Source organism: Heliangelus exortis, chromosome 4, assembly GCF_036169615.1.
Source record: "Heliangelus exortis chromosome 4, bHelExo1.hap1, whole genome shotgun sequence".
NCBI classification, from domain to species: domain Eukaryota; kingdom Metazoa; phylum Chordata; class Aves; order Apodiformes; family Trochilidae; genus Heliangelus; species Heliangelus exortis.
This window is the reverse complement of record NC_092425.1, coordinates 43,328,240-43,351,709: the sequence shown is the minus strand read 5'-3', so window position 1 is coordinate 43,351,709 and position 23,470 is coordinate 43,328,240. Positions and strand designations below refer to the sequence as shown.

Genomic DNA, 23,470 nt, shown 5'->3' with positions numbered 1-23,470 from the left:
AAAATAGAGCTAAACAAATCAGAAGAGGCCAGCATAGATCAGCTAAGTGATAGCTGGCAAACATAATTTTCACAGTCAAAAGAGCTTTCAACAAAATCCAAGATCCGTTTTGGTTTTGTTTCAGCTGCTAAATGAAGTATAAAATTATGCATTTTGCAAAACTAATTTAAAGTTAGGAAAATTTAGTTCCAAGCATCAGTGTGTGAACAGGTGTTGCATTAATTTCAAAAATTACTCCGGAAAATATTTAACAGTGTATGATTTAAATTATTTTCACTCCACAGAGGCCTGCCAGCATGTAGGATTGACATGTTGCAGTGGCATGTGCACTTGGGCCATGGATCTAAGCTCCTCCACACAAACAACATCAGCCATGAGGACTTGAGCATCTCGGCTCAGCCCGTTTTAACTACTTTGGACATTGTCTTTGCTGTTTGTAGTGAAATCAGAAAAAGAAACAGAGCCAGTGGTAGTGCAGGTGTTTGTATGGGTGTTCCTCAGGTGCAGTGCCTAGGAGAGGAGCAGCCCTGGCTCCCTTGGGTCCCTGGTGCAGATGTTGGTGCAGGAGCCAGCAGGGGCCAGTGCAGGCTCACAAGTGGGATGCAGCCTGCCAGCAGCCTCCCTACCCAGCTACTGCCTTGCAGGGATTGGGCCCCTCAGCACAGCCCTCAGGTACCTCCCCTGGAGGAATCTCCTCTGGTACCTTAACAAAGCAAGCTGAGCAGGACCAGAGAGTGCAGCCACATTGAAGGCCATGGCAATGAAACAGAACCACGGTAACACCAAGGAATCAGTGCCCAAATCACAACCAGGTCACCCAGTGATTGCCCATCGGGTCCTACAGGAGAGCAACCCCACTCTAGAGATGAGGAGCTGTAGAGTTCACAGCCAGCCATGTGTGTGCCACAGAGACACAGACCAACAGTTCTCCAGTACAGCCCAAAAACCAAGCAAGTCCTCCAGGAGGAGCTTAGGCAGGGTCATGGGCCCAGGGGCAGGGGTCAGGGGGTGGGGGGCTCCAGGTGAGGAAAATAAGGTGTGCTAAGGTCAATTGGTGAACTCAGAGCACAGACACTGAAAGAGATCCTGCTTTTCATTTTGCAGCCTGGAGCTGAGCTTGTGTCACTGCTGTAAGAAGTCTGTTACACTGGGAAACAGCACATCCTGCACCTAGCAGGGCCAGGCTCATTGGTGGGGGAAGAGGAAGCAGAAGAATCCAGCTTCAGAAAAGTGTCACCTGTGATGCAATTCCAGGTAAGAAAGGCAGATGTCTGTGAACTGCAGAGACAAAGGTCTGGCCCTCCTTGAAAAACATTGTCATTTCAGTGCAACCCTGTGATGTTATATGGCAAGAGAGTGATGCCAGGCTTGAGCATTCACATCAGTCTTGAAAAAATGGTTGTCAGCCTTTGAGTCTTCAGTTTCAGGGTGTTTCACTGGCTGTTCCTAGGTTTTCACCAACATGTCTGAAATTCTGAAATTTATTGCCTTAAATGAAGGGCTGAAAGTTCAGTGCCACCTCTAGCAGTGCTCCTGAGCTGCCTGCTGCAGAAGAACACAGAATCCAGAGGGGATCTGTGCTCTAGAAGAGGAGCAGTCAGGTCTCTGGCCATCTACTGCTCAGACACTGTTCCTGTTCCTGCAAGGACTTTTGCATAAAATTTCATGCCTGAATTCCCTTCTGTTCCTGCACCTGTTAGAACCTGTGCTCCCTGCACAGGCCTGGGGAGTGTACAACCCAACTTACAGTCCCATAGGCACTCCTGTTCCTCTCCAGTGTTACAGCTGGCTGACCATCCTCTTGTTAGAGACTGCCTTGGCCATGCAGCAGCCCAAAGTTTCCTGGGATGAGGATTGCCTCCTGCCAGCCAGCCACATTTCCCCTCTGCAGCATGCATCAAGAAGCTGGGACAACACCATCCCAGAGGTTGAATCTGCATTTCCAGTGGGCAGCTTGCTCAGATTCTTCACTTGTAAGGACATGTGCACTGGCTGGAAGCAAAGTATCACCTGCAGGGCTGAGAATGACAGTTTCAGATGGATCAAATTCCAAACTGGAAGACACACCCTCCAAAAAACTGCACAGGGAAGAATCTTCCCAGAATTCCAGCATCTTCTAAACATCTATTGACTTGTTTTTGTTGCCTTACACAGGAACTGGCAGAGCTTATAGGCCAAATCAGATAGTGATTTTACATTCCACTGTCTTTCATCCAGCTTTGGTTTTCAAAAGAGCTTTTAGACCAGAAAGACATTAAATGATGACCAAATTTCAGCTTTGTTAATTCCTCTGGAACCTAGCATGCTAGCCAAGCACTGAGAGAAGATTTATCCCTTCAGCGTTAGAGGCACTTTTGTTTCACCCAGCACCACTGGAATGCCACTCACTGCCTCTGCTCTTGAGCTGGCACTCAGCTGCCACCCAACACATGCAGCACTCACTCTGCTGGGACCCTGCTCAGAGGAGTTTGGGACGTGGGCATCTTAATGAGAAGAAAAACATGATCTGTACAATCAGACACTCAGGAGAAGAAGCTGAATATGACACAGTAAGTATATAAATACCTTTAGTCTTGGTGAAATTTGCAAGACAGCTGAATGCCCCGAGGGGTTAGTTGCTCTTGTAATGGAAATGCAGTACCAGGAGGGCAGGAGAGATCCAGAGCAGGCAGTTGCGGGGTGCTTTCCAGCAAGAAGATGGAGCAGAGCTGAGGAGTGTCTCACTAGTAGAGGGTGAACTTTCTTAGAGAGAACTGAGAAGTCACAGAGGTCTCTTCAAACCACCAAACCCAAGGCACAACCTCAGTCAGTTGTACCAGTCTGGTTTTGCTTCTCACTCTCTCCTTTGCAGTGCTCTCTGTGCTTGTGAGAGATTTTCAAGAGAAACTTAAGAAATGCATGCTATGGGTGCTTACAGCTCAGCTGCTATCTGCCTAGATATCTAGTGCAGCACAGACATGAAAAAGTCAGTTCTCTCTCTGCCTAAGGTTCATGATGCACTTCAGGGACATTATCTGCTTACACACTCAAGATTCAACACAGAAAGGTTTTTAAATCTCAGATACCTCTGTATTTCTGCTCTCTTCCCCAGCAGCTGGACGTATCACTGCAGCTCCTTGTGCTTAGCAGCAGACAATGAGGAGCTGTGCAGAGCCAGAGGGACACAATGTGAGGAATGTCTGTGCTGAGAGCAGTGGGGGCTGCTCAGGCATGGGGCATTCCCCCTGCCCACTGCCTTCTGACTCCTCACTTCATCGTCACAGAGCAAAGCAAAAGCACTCTTTCTCATGCTACTCCTTTCCAGCCTGAATGCTTTTCTTGCACAAAGTTGGACATGTCAGGATCTGGAACTGGGTACATTTTCAGAAGATGAAAAGCTGAGGGAAAAGCTGTAGTGTCTTTGCCAGGCTAACTGGCAAGAGTTAGGCTTGGGGAAGACTCAGAGCATGTCACATCCCCTTGAATTCAGTAAGACACAACCACTTTCCACAGGGCTTAGGAGAGTGCAGACCATCTCCTAGAGATAGCTGATCAGTTCATTACACAGTAGTGTGTGATGTAGTAAAGTAAAAAAACTTATGTCTGATTTGCATTGTTTAAAATTCAACTTGGACTGATTCCTGGTAGACTGTTTTGTGTCAGTTTCATGTATTTATAATGTGACTCTAGGACTGAGCTTCACTGGAGCCAAGACACTGCCCATTTCTTCAGGGAATTCGTGAAGAAAATACAGACTTGCATCTGTATAGCTGTGATGCAAAATGTTTTGGAGTTAGAGTTCTTGCTGAAGGCTGCATTATGATTTAGGCCACCTCAGGGTGAGGAGAATGGGGCAGATTTGGGCACAGTAATTGTCCCCTCTCAAACAGTCATGCAACACTTTGCAAATCAAACCTTCTGGCTGGTACCCTTCTGAAGGCAAGTGTAAAAGTAACAGAGAAAATAAGAAAATAACTGGCTAGGTTGGAAGGGCAGTTCCAGCTGCAGCAGGTGGTACATCTCCCCAGCACCAATGGTAACAGCTCCAAATCAAAATTAAGATCTGAAGCTTCCTCAAAACGGGTTTAGATCAGGATGAGCATTTGATTGTGGGGAGTACTGACCTGATATTTAACAGGAATAAAAAAAAAAAGGGGGGGACAGGCCATGTGATAGCTCAGCTGCTTTAAGAAAGGGTCAATTAAAGAAAAACCATTAGCACACTGGAAATGGGAGTCAGGTGCTGCAGCCACATGACCCTCAAATGACCATTTCATAGCAGTGACCTGAGCATAAAAGGATCCTGTGTTAGTTATAACCAGGAGGTTTTAGGGGTAGGAGTGTGAGGGGTCTTAATTGTGTCTCAAAAGATAAGCAGGCTGGTGGTTTTTCTGTCTTGAAGACAGAAGAGCACAGTGAACTGTAGAAAGCAATCCAAGGAAGTAGTATTTTATGGAAAATTGTGCATTTGAGGAAAATCTCAGTGTAGAAGAGTTAGGCCTTCCAAGTGCTGGGTAAGTTGGCTGGGTGTGGTGAAGTTGACTTCACTCCTGGCTGAACTCTCGGGAAGTAAGGAGCTGTTTAATTGCTGCTCCCTTGGACAGGGCAGTTCCCTTCAGTTCTGCCCTTTGTAATATTTTGTAGCTCCAGGCACCAGAAATCATTATGTAGCTTTATAAAGCTCTGTAATATCAAATGAATGCCTCAATGGGTGGATGTAATCAATGCCAAGCCATGGGGAGTGACTAATGGTGCTTCAGATGCTTAGGTAAGATCTGCTGCCCTAGCAGAGGCTCACAGGGACAAAGCAATATCTGCAAGCTGCTTTTCATGCAGGCAAAGGTCACTATGTGGGAAGTTCAAGCCCTTTAAATTATGCCAAAAATTGGAGCCTTTAGCACACGTGGTGCTGCAAACATCAGCTCTGCTTGTTTTCTGTTCCTTAAAAACTTGTGGGCCCCAAATTCACAAAATGGTGTCTGTGAAGGACTGTGGCCATGCTAGATAAGAAGGCATTGTAGTGGGGGGGTGTTGCACAATTACTTATTTGAGCTCATCATCTCTTTCCTGGTTTCTGTTTTCTGTGCTTATCAGCTATGTCTGCAAAACATGTCCTGGCACACAAGTATTGCTGCTGGCACTTGGGTGTGATGACAGAAAATAATCTTGCTACAGATTGGGGGGGTCTCTGCAGGTTAAATGCAGTTGTTTAAAATTCCTTGATGTGTTGCCATTAGCAACATGGTCCTCTTGGTAACATTTATAATAGAAAGGCAAGGTTTGATTGCTTGTTTTATGTCTATTTCAGATCTGTCAGTTCAGGCTCTACCTTTGCATTGTGGTAACTGGCTCAGGAAGTCCAAGAATTTTTCATGTTTGGAGTTAATGATCTGAAGTTTTCCTGAGGCAGGTGTCTGCACACAATATTAGGGATTTTCCTTTTCACTATAAAGCAGGGAAATCTGTTGTGAGCTCATGTATATCCAGTTGTGTTCATCAAAGCACTTCTTCTGAAGTCCAGAATCCAGGTGTGCTCTTGCCCTGGCCAGCCTGCTTGTTATGGTTGTGTAATACCCAAATAGAACAGGAATCTCAGCTTTTTCTGCCTGAGATGTTCTTACAGCTTTAGTGTAAGTTAAGTGTTTGTTAATGATTTGAGGCGAAGTTACTGAAGAGCTGGACTCCAACATCCAGTTATTCATTAACTTACAATTATTTTAATATTAAGCATGCCAGGAACCAAAAATGTCATACAGCCTTTGAAAACTCAAGGACTGTCACATTCCCTGCCTGTCTGAAACAAATCATCACTGCCCTGTTTTCTAAGGAGTAAAATAGTAAAAACCAAGTTGTGACTTGTTCTTAGGTATCCAGGGCATATAAACTATCTTTATTATGAAAGATAAAAGCAATAATGCTCCCTGTGCATTGATTATTTGCTAGGAAAGGAACAGAAACGTTTTCTTTCTTGGAATTTACATTAAAATAATTTCTGTTATGTGGTCTTAAAGACCTCTTTTTTCTTTTTTTTTTTTTTTTTTTTTCCTGGTGTAACTCCTATTGCTGGTCTGCAGTGCCAAGTCCCCCCTGAGCACTTAGCAGGTAGCTGGGTACCCCTGAACTGAGATCAGAACTGGGCCACTGGGAGGAGAAGTTCAAACGTGAGAAGGAAAACAAGAAACGGGTGTGAGCTGTGTTCACCAGACATGGTATGGATGAAATGAGAACTACAGTCGTTTATTACAATTGGGTGCCTTGTTGAGTTAATTTCTTCCTGAGTCATCTTTGCACAAGTTTAAGTAATTTAAGCACTGGATTTTCCAAACTTGCTTGCAAACCTGAAAAAGATACCCCTAGAAAATTAAGGCTTTGTTTGGTTTTTTTTAAGATTAAATTAAAAGTTGGAAGTCAGTATGAAGGTTGTGTTACACTGAGGGTTAATCACATTGCTCTGTTGCAAGCTAATGGTGTGCCCTTCAGTTCTAAAAATACTGAAACAGGTCCTGGTACCCAGGGGGTTGTAGTGTTGGTGTCCAGCAGGGAGGCTCACTTGTCACACAGGGATTTGACATTATCTTGGCTTAGAGACATGGAGGTGCCAGACTCGGCTCCCTGATCCAAGAGCCTCAGGCAGGGTGCTCAGGTGTCTGCAGCTGTGACAGGATAAAAATCAGCTCTCTGGCTTTAAGGAAGTTGGGAAGTGGTATGGAGTTTTGTTAAGCAAGTGCAGAAGAGATGGAGGGAAGTGCAGCATCATGAAACTGTTGTCCCAGGTACCAAGTACATTGTGCTGTCTGAGTCTAACTCCTGAGCACACCAGGGGGTAATGATGTGAATCAAGTACCTATGGTCTGTTCTCCCTCTTCCCCAGAAAAAATGTATAAAAAGCAGAAGTAACTTGATATAAATCACAATGATATGAAGGCAAAATCAGGCTCGGTATTTTTCGTGCTGTTCTCTGTGTGCCCCCTAAACTTCCAGTTTTAGTCTTGATCCTGTGAGTAAATTGCTTGCTGTAAATGGGTGGTCAAACAGTAGGGATTTGGGAAGTATGTGTTGATTCAAATATTTTTTTACAGCTTAAACATCTGCTTATACAATTAGCTGCTGAGCAATTAAGCTAAGCAGTGATGCATCCTCTTACATTGGGCTCTTGCCCAATGAATAATATTCACCAGGCTGTTCTACAGTCAAGCAAGAAATTAAATATACAGCTGTGTGGCACCAAGGGATCAAGTTGTGCTGTCAGAATGTTGGTCATAATGTCATAAAGACATTTATACTGAGGCATGATCTGGTTGTATGTGTTGGTGTGCCACTGAACCCCAAAGACTGGCACGTATCTGGAGAAGGAGAAAATGTCTTTATGGTGTGGATTAGAAATCAGGTTAAAGCCTAACGGCGCCTTCAGCACGGGACGTTTCAGGGTGCAGGCTGCCAGTAAATGATTGCTGGGAGCCAGCAGGCTGCCTCTGGTCCCAGGGTTAGTGGTGAAAGTGTTAAGTGGAGCTCCCGTAGGTGTGAGCCTGGGGGAGGCAGCGCTCCTGCCAGGCTCCGGGAGGAAGGGGAGCGGGTAGGTGAGTCCTGGGAGTCCTCCCGACATGCACCGAGCTGTGGGGAGTGTCCCGGCTCTCCAGCACTCCCAGTTAGTTAAGCAAAACAGTAATTAAGAGCTGTGTGGGTTCCATGAAGTAGCAGAGGTAGCTGTCAGGCGGCGCGATGCTGTCATGCCTTTTCCCTGGGCTCAGTGAAAGGTACGTGAAACCTCTCCGTGCTTCTCCTTCTCTGATCCTACTTGCAGGTAAGTGCCCCGGAGAGCTGGAGCTGTGCTGCTTGCTGCCTAACCTGCAGTGTCAGGAGAAAGCAAGGTCCCCTGCAGTCACCCACAACTTCAGCCCAGTTCCTTTCGGGTAATTAGGGTGCCAGAGGGAAGGAGAAATGTTCGGTCAAAAATCCTCATCAAGAAGTTCCTGAATCTCGAGGAGGCTGTGGGTGAGGCACAGTGTGATTACAAGGGGGAGGTGATAATGCTGCTGCTGGGTGTCTACCTGGGTGTAAGCCTGGGCTGCCCTTCAGTCACTCCCGCTGCGATTTGAAGGGTTACATGGGTGACCTTGTCTGCTCTTCTTGGTGGACAAAAGCTGTCTTTCCTCAGCCACCTGAAACACAAAGTAACTTCTCTTTGTAGTAGTAGCTTGCTTAGTGCTTGAAATACATTTGGTGTAAGCCCTGCTCTGCCATCAGTCTTTGTGTGAAGGGAGGGAACCTGTGTGTATCTGCTTGTGTGACTCCAGGTGAAGGGGACATTTTCACAGAAAAATGCCAACTCACTTTCAATTCAGCAATTGCAGTCCCTTCTGAACCTGCCAGAGCAGAGTGGTTACACTGCTTGTTACTGCTTGCTGCTGTAGGAGTTAATTTTTTTAAATAAAGTGTGAAAACAACTGCAAGACAAATTTTAAAAAGCCCCCTGTTTTCAGTGGGGTTTGCAATAAATACTTTGGTTTTGTTAGACCTGTGCTTTGGTGTTGAGGACATATAACATAGAAAGCAAACAAACTGACATGAAAGCTCATAACTGGAGTGTGTGACTGGGTAAAGACTAGTGAATTGATTCTGCTGGTACTGAATTTCTTATGTATGTGAAGAAATCCTAAATTTTTTATACAGAGATAATGGTCCAAAACTTTGCTAAATACCAGACATCTCTGAGTTTAGACAATGACTTAGGTGTGTGTGCTATTGTGCCTACAGTGCAAAGCTGTACAAAGTATTAGATGTATGTGTGCTGTGGGTAGCTGTGTTCATAGGCAGCTGAGCCTTGTGGTTCCTGTATGAGAAACTGAGAAGGTTCACCCCATCCCATCCTGCTGCTGTTGGAACAGCTTTGGGAAGCACGGGGTCAAAATCTCCAGGAATCTTTGGGGAGGTTTGGATTTTTAGTTTTTAACACTGGGAGGAGCTCTGTGTAGCACACTGCTCAGTCCCTGTATTAATCCGTGGATGTACCAAAAAGCACAAGCAGGCTGCTGCACACAAGATGCTGCCTTGCTGCTCCTGCTTGGCTTCACTCTGGTTGTTGTCTCCCTCCTCTAAGCTGCCTCCTTTCAAACTTTGCCTTCTGTAAAACTCTGTCATTCCTCCACTGTCCCGTCCCTGTGCGGTCCCCTTAAGCAGATAACTTGAAAATCACTATTAATAAAATTAAGGAAATTATCTATGTGCCTCTCCACTAAAAATTTGACTTCTTCTTGGAAATAAATATTTTGGGTATGATGCAAATCTTAGAGAAAAGTAAAGCTCACGATCTGTGTGAGATTTGGTTTTGGAGCTGTTGATCCTCTCACAGCTTTGGGGTTATGCAGTGTTGGGTTTTTTCCCTTTCTCATATTGTATCTGCCCCACTTCTGATTTATTCCTGTCTTTCCCTTCTGTGTCTTTTTCACCTTCCAAAAGTATTTTAGGCCTCAGTCAGCCTTCATCCAAGCATAAAGTTTCTTCTTGCTTAAGTCTAGCCAAGGTCCCACTTTCAAGGTTACTTGTCTGAGAGGGTTCTGTGGTTCTGGTCCAGAACAAGGCAGCTCAAGACATCTGCCCAACACTAGCCAAGTGAGCAGAGGCTTGGAATAGATGGGCACAGTCATACCCTTGGAAGAGCTGGGAAATTAGCACTTTTTTTTTTGTTTGAATCGTAGGCAACAATGGAAAAACCCACACTTCACTTCTCCCTCAGAAGAGCCACTTGGAAGTGATGTGGAAAGCAATAATAGTTGGAGGTGATAGAAGATGTGACAGCTTTGTGGATTTATGGAGAGCCAGTGTAAATATTTGTGGTGTCAACTACCTGTGCTGGGGAAGTCACTGCATGTTCTCAGCCTGCAGGTTTCAGGGTTAACTGAAAAGAAGGGCTGCAAGATGTGGGCAGCCAAAATGTCCCTATGGGGAGGGTACGTGGAGAAGTGTGTTACCCCTGGGGTGAGCTGGTGGGGGGGAAATGTTTTGTAGAAGCCCCCTCATGACTGTACATTGTTCCCATCCCCAACTACTCTTCCTGTTTGTCTTGTGTTTTAATTGCATCCAGCTACTATAGGACGTACTTGAGATTTTTAAGGAAAATAATATAGTTAGAACCATTTGCTGTGCAACAAAATGCGTTGATTATCGGTGATAAACTTTTTATTTTTGTGTGTGCATGTAAAGATCACTTTTCTCAATCTGTAGAGATCAGCTTTTTTTTTTTTTTTTTTTTTTTTTTTTTTTTAATATGAATCATTTTGAGGTCAAATTCTATTGAAAAGAAATGCAACCATGAGCAATGAAGCGGTGCTGGAGCTTGCTGGAGTCGCTGCTCTACATTTAATAGTGATGACTTGGCTATCTGCTCTTCTTAACATGTTGTTTCCTGACAGATGGGAAGAAGCTCAAGTGTATATATCCAGTTATTCAGGTGCCAATGTACATAAACTCCTCTGCATCTTTTAAAATTGTTTTGAAATTACGTTGGCATCGGCAGCAGAGTCAGTTAGAGGTATTAGTAAATCACATAAAAGCAGATTTCAAGGTGTGGCCGATGGTTACTGAACTCATTTCAGAGGCAAAGAACAACACCATTACACTGGTGTGCTGCAGTCTCTCCTTTACACCCAGACTCGTGTCTGTGCAGCAGTCCCAGGGCTGCTCTGGCTTTCGGGGGTGGTTTTGCTTTGATGGATGTCACCCCAAGGACAACGGGTATGTGGGATCCTTCCTGCTTTTTTCAGGCATTGTTAGAAACCCCAGCTGCTTGCCTCAAGCTCTTTTTGGCACTGCACTCTGGTTTTAGATGTTGTGAAATAACTTCCTATATCTTTTGTAGGTTGAAAGCAATGTATTTTTATGCTAAACCTCCCATTTGTTCCCATGTATTTTTTAGAAGTCGTTCACCAAGACTGTGGAAACTTCATGTATTTTTTTCCAAAACAGCAGCTTGGTAGTGGAGGGTCACTTCCAAGCTAGACGTGATCTTTTCAAGCTTGAATTTCTTATCTAAATTTGTTTTCTGAAGGCTACTTGCCATTACTACTGTAGACAATAAACTACTTTTCAGAGGGCTTTGACCCAGCTGTGTCCCATGCAGCCTGATGTCAGACTCGAGTCAGTCTCCTGGGGGAGAACAGACACCAAGTGCTGTTAGGCAAATCTCTCTGCTGTAATGCCCAAGTAAGAGAGAAATAAAAGTGGAATAATAAAGTTCTAGAGCAGTCCTTGGAAGAGTGACTGCTTTCTGTGGGATTAACTTTCTTCCACCTGTCTGTGTGATGCCACTTCTTGGGCTCAGATGAAGCTGTTTTATTTTTTTTTCAGTGCAGCATTAGTTGTCAGTCTCGAGCCTTAGGGTCTCTTCATTTCTTCAGTTCAGTTACTTTCCTCAGTCTGCCTTTTCTTCTGGTACCTGAGGGGGAATGGAAGCAGCCAAGACTCCATAATTAAGCTTACTGAAGGATGCATTGTTGGAGTCTCGTGGGTCTGGCTTGTTGCCTGCACAAAGTGCTGGAATCACTACACTGTGATCTGTAAATTATATTGCTACATCACTTTAATTATAGCCTTGTTCCCTCTTTAATGTCTCAGCTGCTTTTTCTGTGTGCTGCAGGACTCTGCCCAGGATCAAGGCTTCTTCTCTTGTCTAGTTTTATGAACCTGGTTAAGGATAGTTTGCTGAGTCACTTTTTTGTGACCCTGGGCAATGCTCTATCCATAACTTACAAATGAATCCTAAACAGTAAATGGGTTATAGTCTCAGTCTGCTGACAAGTGACTGCATAATCCTGGTGTTATAGAGCAGTCCTAAAACTATTTGAGAAAGTCCTGATATATGCAATACTTGGGATTTAAGGTACTGTATATAGTTGGTGGGAACAGCCTATGGCTTTTTTTCACTCGGAGTGGGAATTATTTGGATGTTATGGCTAAATATAAAGTAGTCAAAATGTCATATTGTTAGCCCTTAGCTTGAGTGTCTGAGCCTGTTCCACTTGACAAACTAAGGCTTTGTTGGTGTGTTTACCATTTAGTCTTCCTTAGTAGAATTAGTAGATAAAATTTTTTTTAACCTTTTGTTTAGATTCATCTCTTCTGAATAAATGAAGAAAGTGACTATGAAAGCACAGCATCTACCTTCTGTTTTCATCAATGAGGAGAATTTCATAACCAGGTAAAAGCAATCTTTTTTTTATTTTTTTAAAGATTTAATGAATTTGCTGGTTTCTTTCAAGTCACATCATATTTATTCATTAACTGGGAATCTTGTAGAGAACTAGACTGTAGCAGCAGCAGTCCCCACAGCTTGCTTTTTGTCAAGTATCTGCTCAGAACGATTGCCCTTTACACAGATTTAAAAGAACAGAGCATTAAACCTTTGGGTCTGTGGATTTTGTTTGTTAGAACAGCATTTTTAGAGGACACTGACATAAAATTCCAAATTATGGAAGAAGTCCTTCCTGTCTTTGAAATCTTTTGAAACTGAATGTGAGTTGCTGTGTTTAATTTGGGCTCTCCTGGTCTGAGGTATGGTTCTTGGTCTGCTGTCCCAGGTGGCAAGGGGGCCTGTGAGGATTTCTCATGCTGCAATAAGTATTTGCATCTGAATCCCAACACTTCTACCTGGCATGAACAGTGCTATTGATTTCTCCCTTTGTAAGGAAGAGTGTCAGAGCTCTGGGCAAAGCACACAGGCAATAGAGGTGTCCCTCCCTTTCTCTCGAAGAATTGTTTCTTTTATACTGCTACTGATTTGGAACATAGTGCTTTTGTGTCAGAGGCAATAATCTGGGTGAACTTTCACATATTTGGCACACAAAAGCATTTGGAAGTGTGCCAGGGCAACCCATGTATTCCCCTATATATTTACCCTTTGAAGTGCTGAAAGGTGGATCCTGGTTGAGACCCTTCCGCATTACAGTCAGGGTTTAAAGTACTGTTCAAGCTTCTTTGCCTTGTGAAACAACAAAGAAGGGTTTCAAGAAGCACTACCATGTTCTGTAAGTATTTCAGCTTGCTTCCAATGCAATTTCCAGACTGTCATCCCTCATCCACACCATGAATCTACTCCTCCTTCAGTTGCATCGTGCAGATCTTGCTGACCTGCAGAGCCTGCTGTTGGGGCATTGCACCATGGCTGGAGCCAAAGGCTGACCAAAGCACCTGGGATTGCTTGGCTGGCTGAACTGCCATAAACACCTGTGGATAGATGTGTAGGGCCAGAGGGAGGAGCAGACACAGCAGATTTGTCCTGGGTTAGTGCTTTGAGTGAACACAATCTGGGCTCTGTTGTGGTTTACCACTGGGGCACTTAACCTTGCAGCTCTCTCATACCCAGCCTTCATTACTGAAGCAAGTGGTGAATCTGCATCAGGGTTTCCTCTGCTGGGCTTGTCTCTAAGCTGTTCTTAAGGCTTGTCTCTAAGCTGTTCTTAGGGCTTGTCTCTAAGCTGTTCTTAAGGCTTGTCTTTAAGCTGTTCTTAAGGCTTGTCTCTAAGCTGTTCTTTTGGCCTTCCATTGCTGTCTGCCTTGGGCTGGTACCACAGCTCTGCTCTGAGGAACACTCCTGCAGCACAGCAGAGCTGCTGATTTTCTGGCATTCTCAGAGGTGCCCCTCTGCCTGCTGGTCAGGTCAGGCTTTGGGCCTCTGCAGGGAAGATAGTACACCAGGAGTCATTCTTGTGCACGTGTTACTCCTTTCTGGGGCAAAAAAATAAGACTTTCTTCTCTAATGCCTCTCCCCTACACAAGGACAAGCAGGTCAGTGAGAGCTGCTGTTAAATCTTTCCCTCAGGGCTCTTCTCCTGGCTCCTGTGGTTCGACACCCTTGGCTGCACTAATGCAGGGCTGAAACCTGAAAGATTTATTTGTGCAAGTTGCTGTGGGACTTAATGGGAAGCTGTTCTAGACAAGACAAGAAACTCAGTGAAAATCTTGAGAGCTTGCTCTGAGAAACAGAACCTGCTCCAAAGGTGACCATTACCACATCACTTAATGCTTTCAGCCTATGGGTTTATTTGCCTTTGCAGCCAGCTTGGACTGAGAGTAAGAGATGGGTCTCAGCATGACCCAAGTCCTTATGTAGTCCTAATTCTTCAGGAAACTGATCTCCCCCACTTTCAGTCTGAGAGAGGCTTGCAGAATAACAGCTGTCAATAAAATGATTGTCAAAGATATTAGGCTGCCAAGTATAAGAAGACTTATGCTTTATGTACTTTACAAGCAGGATCAGCAGGTCTATCAGAACAACTGTCAAACAAACTCCTACTTGTGTGTTCATCTCAATTTGGCTATGGAAGAGGCAAAGTGGATCTGGATTTTGCCTTTGTATATAACCAAGATCTTCTTTATCTTTCTTACCTTTAGCCAGAATGATCAAAATTTCACTTGTCACTGATTCATAGGTATTAAAACTTTCCTTTTTGGAGGAATGACCCGAGCACAATCCCCCATAGCCCTCGAGATTTTTCCAATGCAATGCAAGGAAAAGGCCTTTGCCACCTGTATAACCAGGATCTAAGATGGAAATAAATGTTGAAAATGCTGCTTTGGAGCCCAGCTCACTGAGCAGCAGGACATTGCCACGTTCAGTTTGGAAAACTCTTTGGAACTTAGTGTTTTCATCCCCCCTGCTGCAAGACAGTATTGATAGTCATCTCAGTTGGTGAGGAAGAATTCACATGCTTCTTGCACTTGTTTCCCATGCTTAATTATGGTAGAAACTGCTTTCTTGAGGTGTAATCTCAGTCATCTTTGCTGTTTAACTGGTGTGGGGAAGAGTGTTTCATTCTTGGTGGTCCTGGAACACCCATCACTTAGTTCTGCCTTTTTGTTGTCCTATCTCAACTCGCTATGTATCCTCCTCCAAAAGCAGTAACTGGAAGGTACTTTTCCACACTGCTGAAGCCATCAGCCCCCAGCCTGTGTTTGTGCAATGTGGCATTTCTTGCTTTTTCCCTGTTGCCTAGGGCTGTGCGTGTGTCAGGGCTGTGGGCTGTCAGCAGCAGGGCTGTTGTTAGCTCAGGTGGGAGGGATGTTTGCTGTCTGTGCACCCATGGGCTGCTCAGAATTTCAAGATCTCAAGTAGCCCAATCCCTCTGGAAATTTCCCAGTAGGTCTGGAGATCACATAGCTGACATCCAGCAGGGAAAGTTCTTCCTTTCCAGATGAAGTTGCCAAAGGTAGGAGGAGGAAGCTGTGGCCTAGAAATTGGGATGTGCTGTAGCCCTCATTTGGTTATTTTGAAATGCTATCAAACTGGAAACGTTTTCTGAAACCCTCTTTTCCAGCAGTGATGGAAGTTTATCAAGTTTCTTCTGATGGTGGTTCTTTAATATTAAGTTTTAAACATCATTAGCAGCAGCATGGCTGACATTGCATTGCTGCCTCATTCGAAGCAGAATTACCTCTTGGTAATTGCATCAGGAGCTGCTGTTTGACATCCAGTTCAGGTTTCAAATTCTTGCTTCTTGGCAGAGGTTCTCTTCATCTTTTCTCCTCTGAGCAAAGTGCAAAGCTGTCACATTTCAAGCAGAAGGAAGCAATTGTCTAGGCACACTGGAGATATTTTGAAACAAGAAGAGTTTCAGAAGAAAAAAAAAAAAAGCCAATAGAAACCATTATGTGGTGAAAACAAATTGTAACCCAACTGAAATAAAGTGCTACGTGGGTGCATGGGAGTGTCCTTCCTCTTTGCTTCCCCTCCTGCTAAACAGAGGTCCAAAGTACAAGTTATTCTGGGGCAGTGTTTTTAATGCCACATCAGAGTGTGACTAATGAATTGTCTCTGTTTATCAGATCCTCAGAGATAATTCAGAAGCAACCCAGTATCCTGACCAAATTTTACTCCCAGGAAACAGTTTATTAATCATTAACAAACATGTATAAAGATGCAGTGATATAGATACAGGGTGTTTCTCTGACACTTAGCACCTAGGCTTTACAGTGATAGATGTGTTTAAAAATAAATTTTTTTGGTGTGATCTTTTTCTAGAGAGCAGCTCAGTTCTCTTCTGAAGACTTACAACTCCTATTATTCTGATCAAGAAAATCTGCAGCTGTCACACAATCAGGTAAGGTTCTGTGTAAAAATAACTGGAACAAGAATGTCTCCTCTGTGTGAGAAGAGACCAGAAGGGTCTGTGGGCCTTTGTGTGTCAAGCATGAATCGTGTCTCATCCCACAGACTCCTGGGTTCTGGAGGTCTGAACTTCCTTCTCCTTTACTATTTATATTTCTGTTTGTTTTGCTGATATCAAAAGGACATTAGTGCAATTCTGGGCAAAAAGGATCTGAAAATGGGCAGTCCTCACTCCTGTAAGCTCATTCTGCAGTGAGTTTTATGTCAGCAAGAAAGGGAACTGTGAGAGGTTTTGGACTGATGCAGTGTCTGTGACAAAGAGGATGGTTAACTGCTCCCTCCTCCTGTGCCAGCAGCCGTTCTTCTCCTTTACCAACTTCTTAACATCCTGGTTTTGGAAGAGGTAGTCATCCAAATAGAACAAATAGCATTGGACTTGTAATTTTAGGGAATAACTTGGTTGGATTGGAAAGCTTCCTGGTCAATGTCAGATGAATGCTGACATGAAATCAGGACAGCTGCAGCAACCTGTCCTGGGAATATCCCAAGGCTGGAGGTGACACAGCTTCTCTATCTGCCCTGTTCCAGGGCTGTGCCAGCCTCAGCAACTTTCTCAAAGGAATTGGAATGTGATGAGAAATCCATGATTATTACATGATTGTTGTTACTTGATTATGCCATGTTCCTTATTCCTTATTTTTTTTCCAGCGAGGAGGCAAACCATTTATTGAAGGAATCTTGTCAATATTTTGGGGAGTACGACATCCTATCCGACTGAAAATTCAAGATGAGAAGCAGATACCCTCTTTTGTTACCCTGAAGTCAACAGAGAGTGAGGGTTTGTTTTCTAATAAAAGGTAAGGTTTCAACCTCCCTAGGAGGCAGGAAGGCTGGTAACTGAAGGCAGCTCATGTAGGCTGCTTGGCTGGGTATGGCTGGTTAGAAGTCCCAGGTTCCCCAAGGGCTGTGGTGGCCACTTTCCCAGCAGCACTTTAACTGCTGTGGTCTTGCAACAGCTTCTCCTGGGCAGAAGGATGCATCTTTGTCTGGATTTCAGCTGAACAGCTGAGGAGGAAGAAGCTGCTCTTGTCTATGCTGACAGTGAAAATTATGTATATAAAAACCTTAAAAAAACCTCCAAAAACCCAAACCCCAAAGCCAATCAAAACCCCACAAGCATGCATGTACACCTCATAGCATTGGTACCCCCTGAAAGGCCTCATGTTCTACAGAGTGAAGCACAAAGCTGGTAGGTTAGTGCTAAGGGATTGTCTGTCACAGGTTACCTTCCCAGGTACTTGAGGTGTGTCACCATGGCTTCCCAGGGCAGGAACAGGTCTGTTCCCAGCTAGGGAACAGATGCTGGCCTTGTCACTTAATATCTGGTGTTTAAACCCATTAGGAGCACACACAGATCAGCTGCTCCTGCAGGCTGCTGCCTGGGAGGCTTCATAGCTGAGTGCATTGTGCTCATCTGACTCCTGCCAGATTTTCAGCCTCTTTTAAAACTCGTGTTCTGTTTTGAACACTACTTCCCAACCCTTCACTGGTGAATTTTGAAATGCACCTGATGATCTGAAGCTGAGTGAAGTGCAACGTGGAGGCTGAGCTGATGCTCACCTTTGGTGTCTCCCTGAGAAATCCTGTGTTTCAGAGCTCACTTTCTGAAATCCATTGGGCTAGGATGCATGTGGTGTTTGAATTGTAGATTCAGTTCTACCCTGATGGCAGTTTGTGGAGTGCCAGTAGTGTCAGGGACAGTCTTCTTCCTGATGGCTTCTGTTGAAATGAAGGGCTGTGCCCTGACAGGAGTGACCAGCACAGAGCTCCAGTCTCAGCCACATCTGGGGCTCTCTCATTCATCCTGACCAGCTCCATTCCTGGGGGGACATGTGGCCTGTGGGGTGGGGGACTGCCTGGCAGTTCAAGTTATGCTTTGCCTTTTATTTCTCAAGAAACTTATGACTGGTGGAGATCTGAGTCTTAAAGTAAATATTAATTCATGATCACAGAGCTGTGAAGCTGCCCTGACATGCTCTAAGGTATGTGGAGCAGCTCAACTGTTTGATCTTAAATGAACTTTTAAAATGCACAGAACACAACTGAGATCATCGTTGGCCATGTTCATTGGAGTTAGTTGAATATTGTTTTGCATATTTTTATATAGGAAATGAATCTTTAACATTTTCTTATGAATTTATTCTCAGTCAGAGCAGTAACTGGCCAAAGATACTCTGCTAGAGAGTTTATACAGTGATTTATGGAAATATTGACATAAAGGAAGCTGCTTTTAAAACAGGCTGGATGGAATTCCCTGCTGTCTAACTTGACTGGTTTGTGGTCAGCTTAAAGCTGTCATGTCCCTGTCTGTGTAACAGACACTGTGTCCTGCCACCATTTACACTGAAATGTGTGTGTGCTCTGTGTGCCTGCCTGGGACCCTGATTAGCCCAGAGCATCGCTGTAAAGTAGAGAAATGATTACTGCAAATTATTTAGGGACACCATGGTCCATGTTCAGTGGACTCTAAGTAGGACTGTTACATCTGGGAGTCCTGCTCATACCACATTGTGATAACTACTTTTATTATGATGCAGACTGAAGTTACTGGCTCCAGATACCACAGTATCTGGAGTTGTGTTCTAGGAAGTGCTGAACAGGGCTGGGAATGTATTGAGTGAAGCCTGGCTACAGAAGAAACTGAAATAGCTGAGTTAATCAAGTGTAAATATGTGTTTGGTATTTCAGGGGAATGACACGCTGGGGAGAGTTTGATGACCTGCATCATATTAGTGGGGACACATTGAAATCCACTGAAGAAAAGCCAGACCTTGAGAAAGGTTAGTGTTGGTGCTCTCATCTTCACTAAACATTCTCTGTTCTGTAACTGTGCAGGAATAACTGGAGACACTGGGCCTGCCCTGCCTGTAAAGGGAATCTTCTGTCTGTGTTACATCTGTTATGTGCTGGTGACATGGTGAGGGCTGGTGGAACCGTGGCTGTGCAGGTACAGTGCTGGGGGGCTGTGCTTTCACCAGTGAAGCCATCCCCAGGAAATGACCCAAGCACCAGCAAGCTGTGGCCCCTGCAGGCAGCCTGGGGCTCTGCATCCTCTGCCTAAGGCTCTTCTCCCACACCCACACTAAAAACAACCGAAAAAAATTAAAAATCGATCCACAAGGAGAAGGTTCTTGCTGGCAGGGAGCGCAGAGCAGCTGTGTGATGCGGTGCTGTGGTTCTTTTTGTCCAGGTTTCTCGTGTCACGAAAGGCAGTCCCTGCAGGGCAGGAGTGGTGAGGAGCAGGACTGTGCCACCCTGCCCCGGGCCGGCAGCACCGCCGCGGCTGCACTCAGGAGGAACAGGCTGCCCCCCCCAGCCAGGATAGGGCTGGAAACGCACCGCTTCTCCATCAATGGACACTTCTACAACTACGAGGTAGCAACCTTTGGGCTTGCTTTTCATCACCTGAGGTGAGGTAGTGGGACAGATCACTGCTGAGCTTCTGGAGCTCCCCTGCAGCCCCCAGTCAAGAGGGGGCTGGGGCTTCAGCCCTGGGCTCTGCTGCCAGGGGCTGCTCCAGAGGGGGGGTTTCTGTGTGCTCAGGGGGGGCCGCGGTGGTCCTGAGGACACTGCCTGCCCTCTGCTGTACAGCGGCAGTGCCAGCACCCCGGGCAGCTTGCTCTGGGAGGAATTCAGCAGTCCTCATTCATTCCCTCTCCCTGCTTTTTTTGTTCCTAGACATCAGTTTTTACTCCAGCGTTTGGATCAGAAACCAAAATAAGGATCAACAGCCAGATGAGAACAAGACAAGTAATAGAACAATTGCTTCGGAAGTTTAAGGTAAGTGTGGGGGCTTACAGGAGGCAACGCAGGGTCCAGTTAACCCTGCTGTCCCCCCCTGCACTGCCTGAGGGGCTGGAAATAAGTGGGAGGGGAGAGTGCATGGAGCAGGGCACAGCAAAACCACACGGACCACGTTTAAGGGATGGGTTAGTTTTATTTTACAAAAGTTTCAGGGCTATTTGGGCTTCGGTTAATTTGGGTGCAATGCTGTGCAGGGAAGTAAGATCACTACAGAACTGCTGCTCTCCAAACTCGGGCACAGGAGAGGGACTTGCCAGCAGCGGGAAGAGCTGTTTGCTTACCCTGTGGGGCCCTGCTTCCCTCTGGTGACGGGCACTGCTGCTGGGGCTTTGCTTCAGAGCACAGCTAATGAGTTCTCTCTAGCCCGAGGGGCTGGGATGTGTGCTCTGTTCCATCCAGGCACCAGGGGAGCTCCACAAAGTCACAGTTAAAACTAGTGATCAGTGCCATCCTCTCAAACAGCTTTTTTAATTTGGTACCATCTTCTATCAACGTGGTTATACCCAGCCAGAAACACATTTGTCTCTGGGAGTGTTTCTCCCATCTCTACATTCTCCAAAGCTTCTTGGTGTGCAGGCTTGATAATTCTCCATTTACCTTGCCTGGAGACTTTGCAGGATCCCTTCACCCAGTCAGTAACACTTGGTCCTGCCACGCTGAAAGGAGGAATTGGCTTGCAGGAATGGTAGCATGAAGTCTGGAACTACAGAGCAGCTTGTAACATGGTAGAGAGTGAGTGGAAAGAGAGGAGTTCAGCAGAACTGCAGGCAGTGGAGTGCTGGGCAAGTGCATCAGTCAGTCTGAAGGGACTTTTCCTGTTTGTGTTAACAGATCGAAAACAGCCCCCAGGAATTTGCACTTTACATTATCCATGCATCTGGAGGTAAGTGCATTCCCTCTGCCTGGAGTGACAGGATTCATCCTTGGGCAGGGCTCAGGGTGGGGGTTTGGCTTTTCTGGAGACCCCCTGGAGGTTTTTCCTCGGAGAGGAAAACCTGAGCTGGGTGTCTGCAGTGTGCTGCCAGGGTGGCTGGTTCACGTTTTCCTCTCTGTCTTTGAAGGCCATGTTTAAGGTGCTTTTCTGCTCTCTCCAACTTCTGCTCCATGCAGCTGTGGGGCATCAGGCTGCTATTATGGGATGTTAGAGCTGACAGGTTTTGGATGGCACTCCTGGAGCCTAGAGGCCTGGGCAGGCATTTTTCAGTGGAAAATGTTTATCTGTGTGACACAATTTATTCTGCTACTTCAGGAAAAGGGAAATTTCACCTTTATTAAAAGGAATACATGAAAAAATGGGAGAGAACTGATGGGCATGTACCTTTAAATGTCAAAATAAAGATTTGAAATTATATTTGAAAATTATGGAGTAGTTAGGGAATCATGGTCAAGCTGGGGGGGCCTGGGATCAGACTCTTAAATCCTTGACTTGGTTCCCTGAGCTGCAGCTCTGTTGCTGCCTCTACCATTTCCTTTCAAACTGCACAGTACCATGAGGTGCCCCATCCTCCTGCAGACATGTCCTAGAGGCTGTTGGGTCTCTGGTAACTGCACAGAGACAGATGCAGGATCTTTGTGATGAGAGAAGCCTGCTGGCTGCACGGGGCAGCACCAGGCACTGCCCTGTGTCCTGTGTTCCTTGTAAATCCCAGAAAAGAAGCAGCTGAGGAGTGGAGATGTTCCCTTACTGCACAGGCTCTTGCAGGGGCCCTCGGAGAAGATTGCCAGGTTTTTCCTCATGGACAGGGACGTGGAGGAGATCAGCAGTGATGTACGTATGGCACCAGTTGTGGTAGTGCCCAGAGCCTGTCTCAGGGAACATGCTCCCTGATGGGCATTTCTCGTTCTCTTCTTGGTAGGTTGCTCAGTATATTCAATTTCATCTCCCCTTTTTGGAGTCAATTCTGCACAGAATAAATGAAGAAGAGGAACAGGAGATTCAACAGACCATTGCAAGGTAAATGGAAGCAGGGGTCACAGGAGAATGTTTACAGTCAGGGGCTGGCTCAAGAGGTGGACTCAAGGGAAGCCTGGTGGGATTTATGGTCATCCTCATCTCCTGCACACTCAGGAGAGCTGTTGCTGTTAAAGATACCAGAATAAACACCACCTACATTCACATGGGGGGCTCTTCCCAGAAAATTCCAACCCCCAGGGCCACTTCTGTTTACTCTGCCTGTCTTCTGAGCCCTAGGCTGGTCTACTCTACTTGCTGCTATGTATTTCCTTGGGAAGCATCAGTGCAGTACAGACACTGGTGCCATTTAGGTGGAATTTAAGCAAGATAAATGTCAAATTCTTCATGTCCCTTTAAAACTGCACTTGTGAGAGGGCAGGGGCTCTCCTGAGAGCAGCTCAGAGTGCACAGCAGGTACAGGTTCATGCATAGCCATAGCTCTGAATGTGTATGAAAGGCCTGAGATTGAAAGGGATCTGTTGTTGGGATCTGTTATTCTCTGTCTCTCTCCTCTCTCTCCATCTCAGGTACCTGAAAGAGAAGAATATGATTTGCCAGCACCTTCATAGCAGAACTGTTAGAAAAACAGAGACCACGGTTTGATGGGCAGGGCCTGCTGCTGCCTGTCCCTGCCCTGGCTCAGAGCAAAACCAGCACAGGAGGCACCCCAGTGCCAAAGCTTCTCCTCATCCTGCAGCTCAACTGATCCCACGGCTCCACAGCTCTGGAGTAGAAGCTGGGAAGCACTGAAGCCAATCCACTAGATGCTCCAAACACAGATGCTCAAGCTAAGGAAAAAAATCCTGTGAAAAGCACAAGGCCTCACAACCTGCTGATTTACAAACCATTGCCAGAAGTCTAGCATATAAGGAAAATATTGCAATAACCCATGTGTTAATGGTACAGAAAATATGAAAATTAAGTATATGGTTTTCCTTTTACTAGAGAAATGTTAAATTACACTAGGAGGAAGCTTTTCAATAGAGAGAAGTGGCAGAAGTTATTTATGTATCTAAGATTGCTCTTGGGCTTTTAGACAAACCAAACCTGTGCAGCAGAGACCTGAAATCCCTACAATGGGCAGGAGCATGACTTGCTGAAGCTTTGAGATATATAATTAAAAAAAATAGAAATGGAAACCTTCCCACTTCAGCTCTCCACCCTAAGAGGGAGTTTTTCTCTGAAATCCTTCTTGAACTGCAAAGTTGGGACTCACACTGCATGTGTTGCCTGCTGGTCCTGGGAGGCACCTCAGATGTGATGGTGGTGAAACAAATGGTTCTGTGTCACCTGCTGTGGTTTGTGTTTGAGGGTGGAAAGGAGAAGTGTTTGGTGAGAGGCTGAGCATCCCAGTCCTCCCCCAGGGGCAGTTTTGGGACAGCCTGGCCCCAGCCACATGTAGTCACTGGGCCCTGTCTGGGTGCTGAATGTTAGTGCTCGGAGTGTGAATATGTAAATAAAGTCCTATTTGTGCACAGCTGATTGTCTGGATTTTTAACAGGGTGTCTGTTGTGTCTCAGCTACCTCTGGCTCATGCAGAGTAACACTGAGAGGGAGGGGATCAATGTGCAGAA

The 23,470-nt window shown here is 45.4% G+C and overlaps 1 protein-coding gene across 3 annotated transcripts; it reads left to right on the top strand.

Annotated features, from left to right (window-relative positions):
• The first annotated feature begins 1,154 nt into the window (after window positions 1–1,154).
• On the top strand, window positions 1,155–23,373 carry RASSF6 (Ras association domain family member 6). 3 transcript variants are annotated; one of them, XM_071744199.1, is made up of 11 exons: window positions 1,155–1,254; window positions 12,083–12,172; window positions 15,992–16,070; window positions 16,787–16,935; window positions 18,827–18,918; window positions 19,329–19,513; window positions 19,817–19,918; window positions 20,774–20,825; window positions 21,592–21,710; window positions 21,799–21,896; window positions 22,424–23,373. In XM_071744199.1, the coding sequence occupies exons 2-11, from the start codon at window positions 12,102–12,104 to the stop codon at window positions 22,497–22,499; spliced, it is 1,023 nt and encodes a 340-aa protein (XP_071600300.1). In that variant the 5' UTR covers window positions 1,155–1,254; window positions 12,083–12,101; the 3' UTR covers window positions 22,500–23,373. The 3 variants fall into 3 exon arrangements, with proteins under 3 accessions (XP_071600300.1, XP_071600299.1, XP_071600298.1); XM_071744198.1 differs by lacking the exon at window positions 1,155–1,254 and adding an exon at window positions 2,427–2,549; XM_071744197.1 differs by lacking the exon at window positions 1,155–1,254 and adding an exon at window positions 7,541–7,733.
• The last annotated feature ends 97 nt before the right edge of the window (window positions 23,374–23,470 follow it).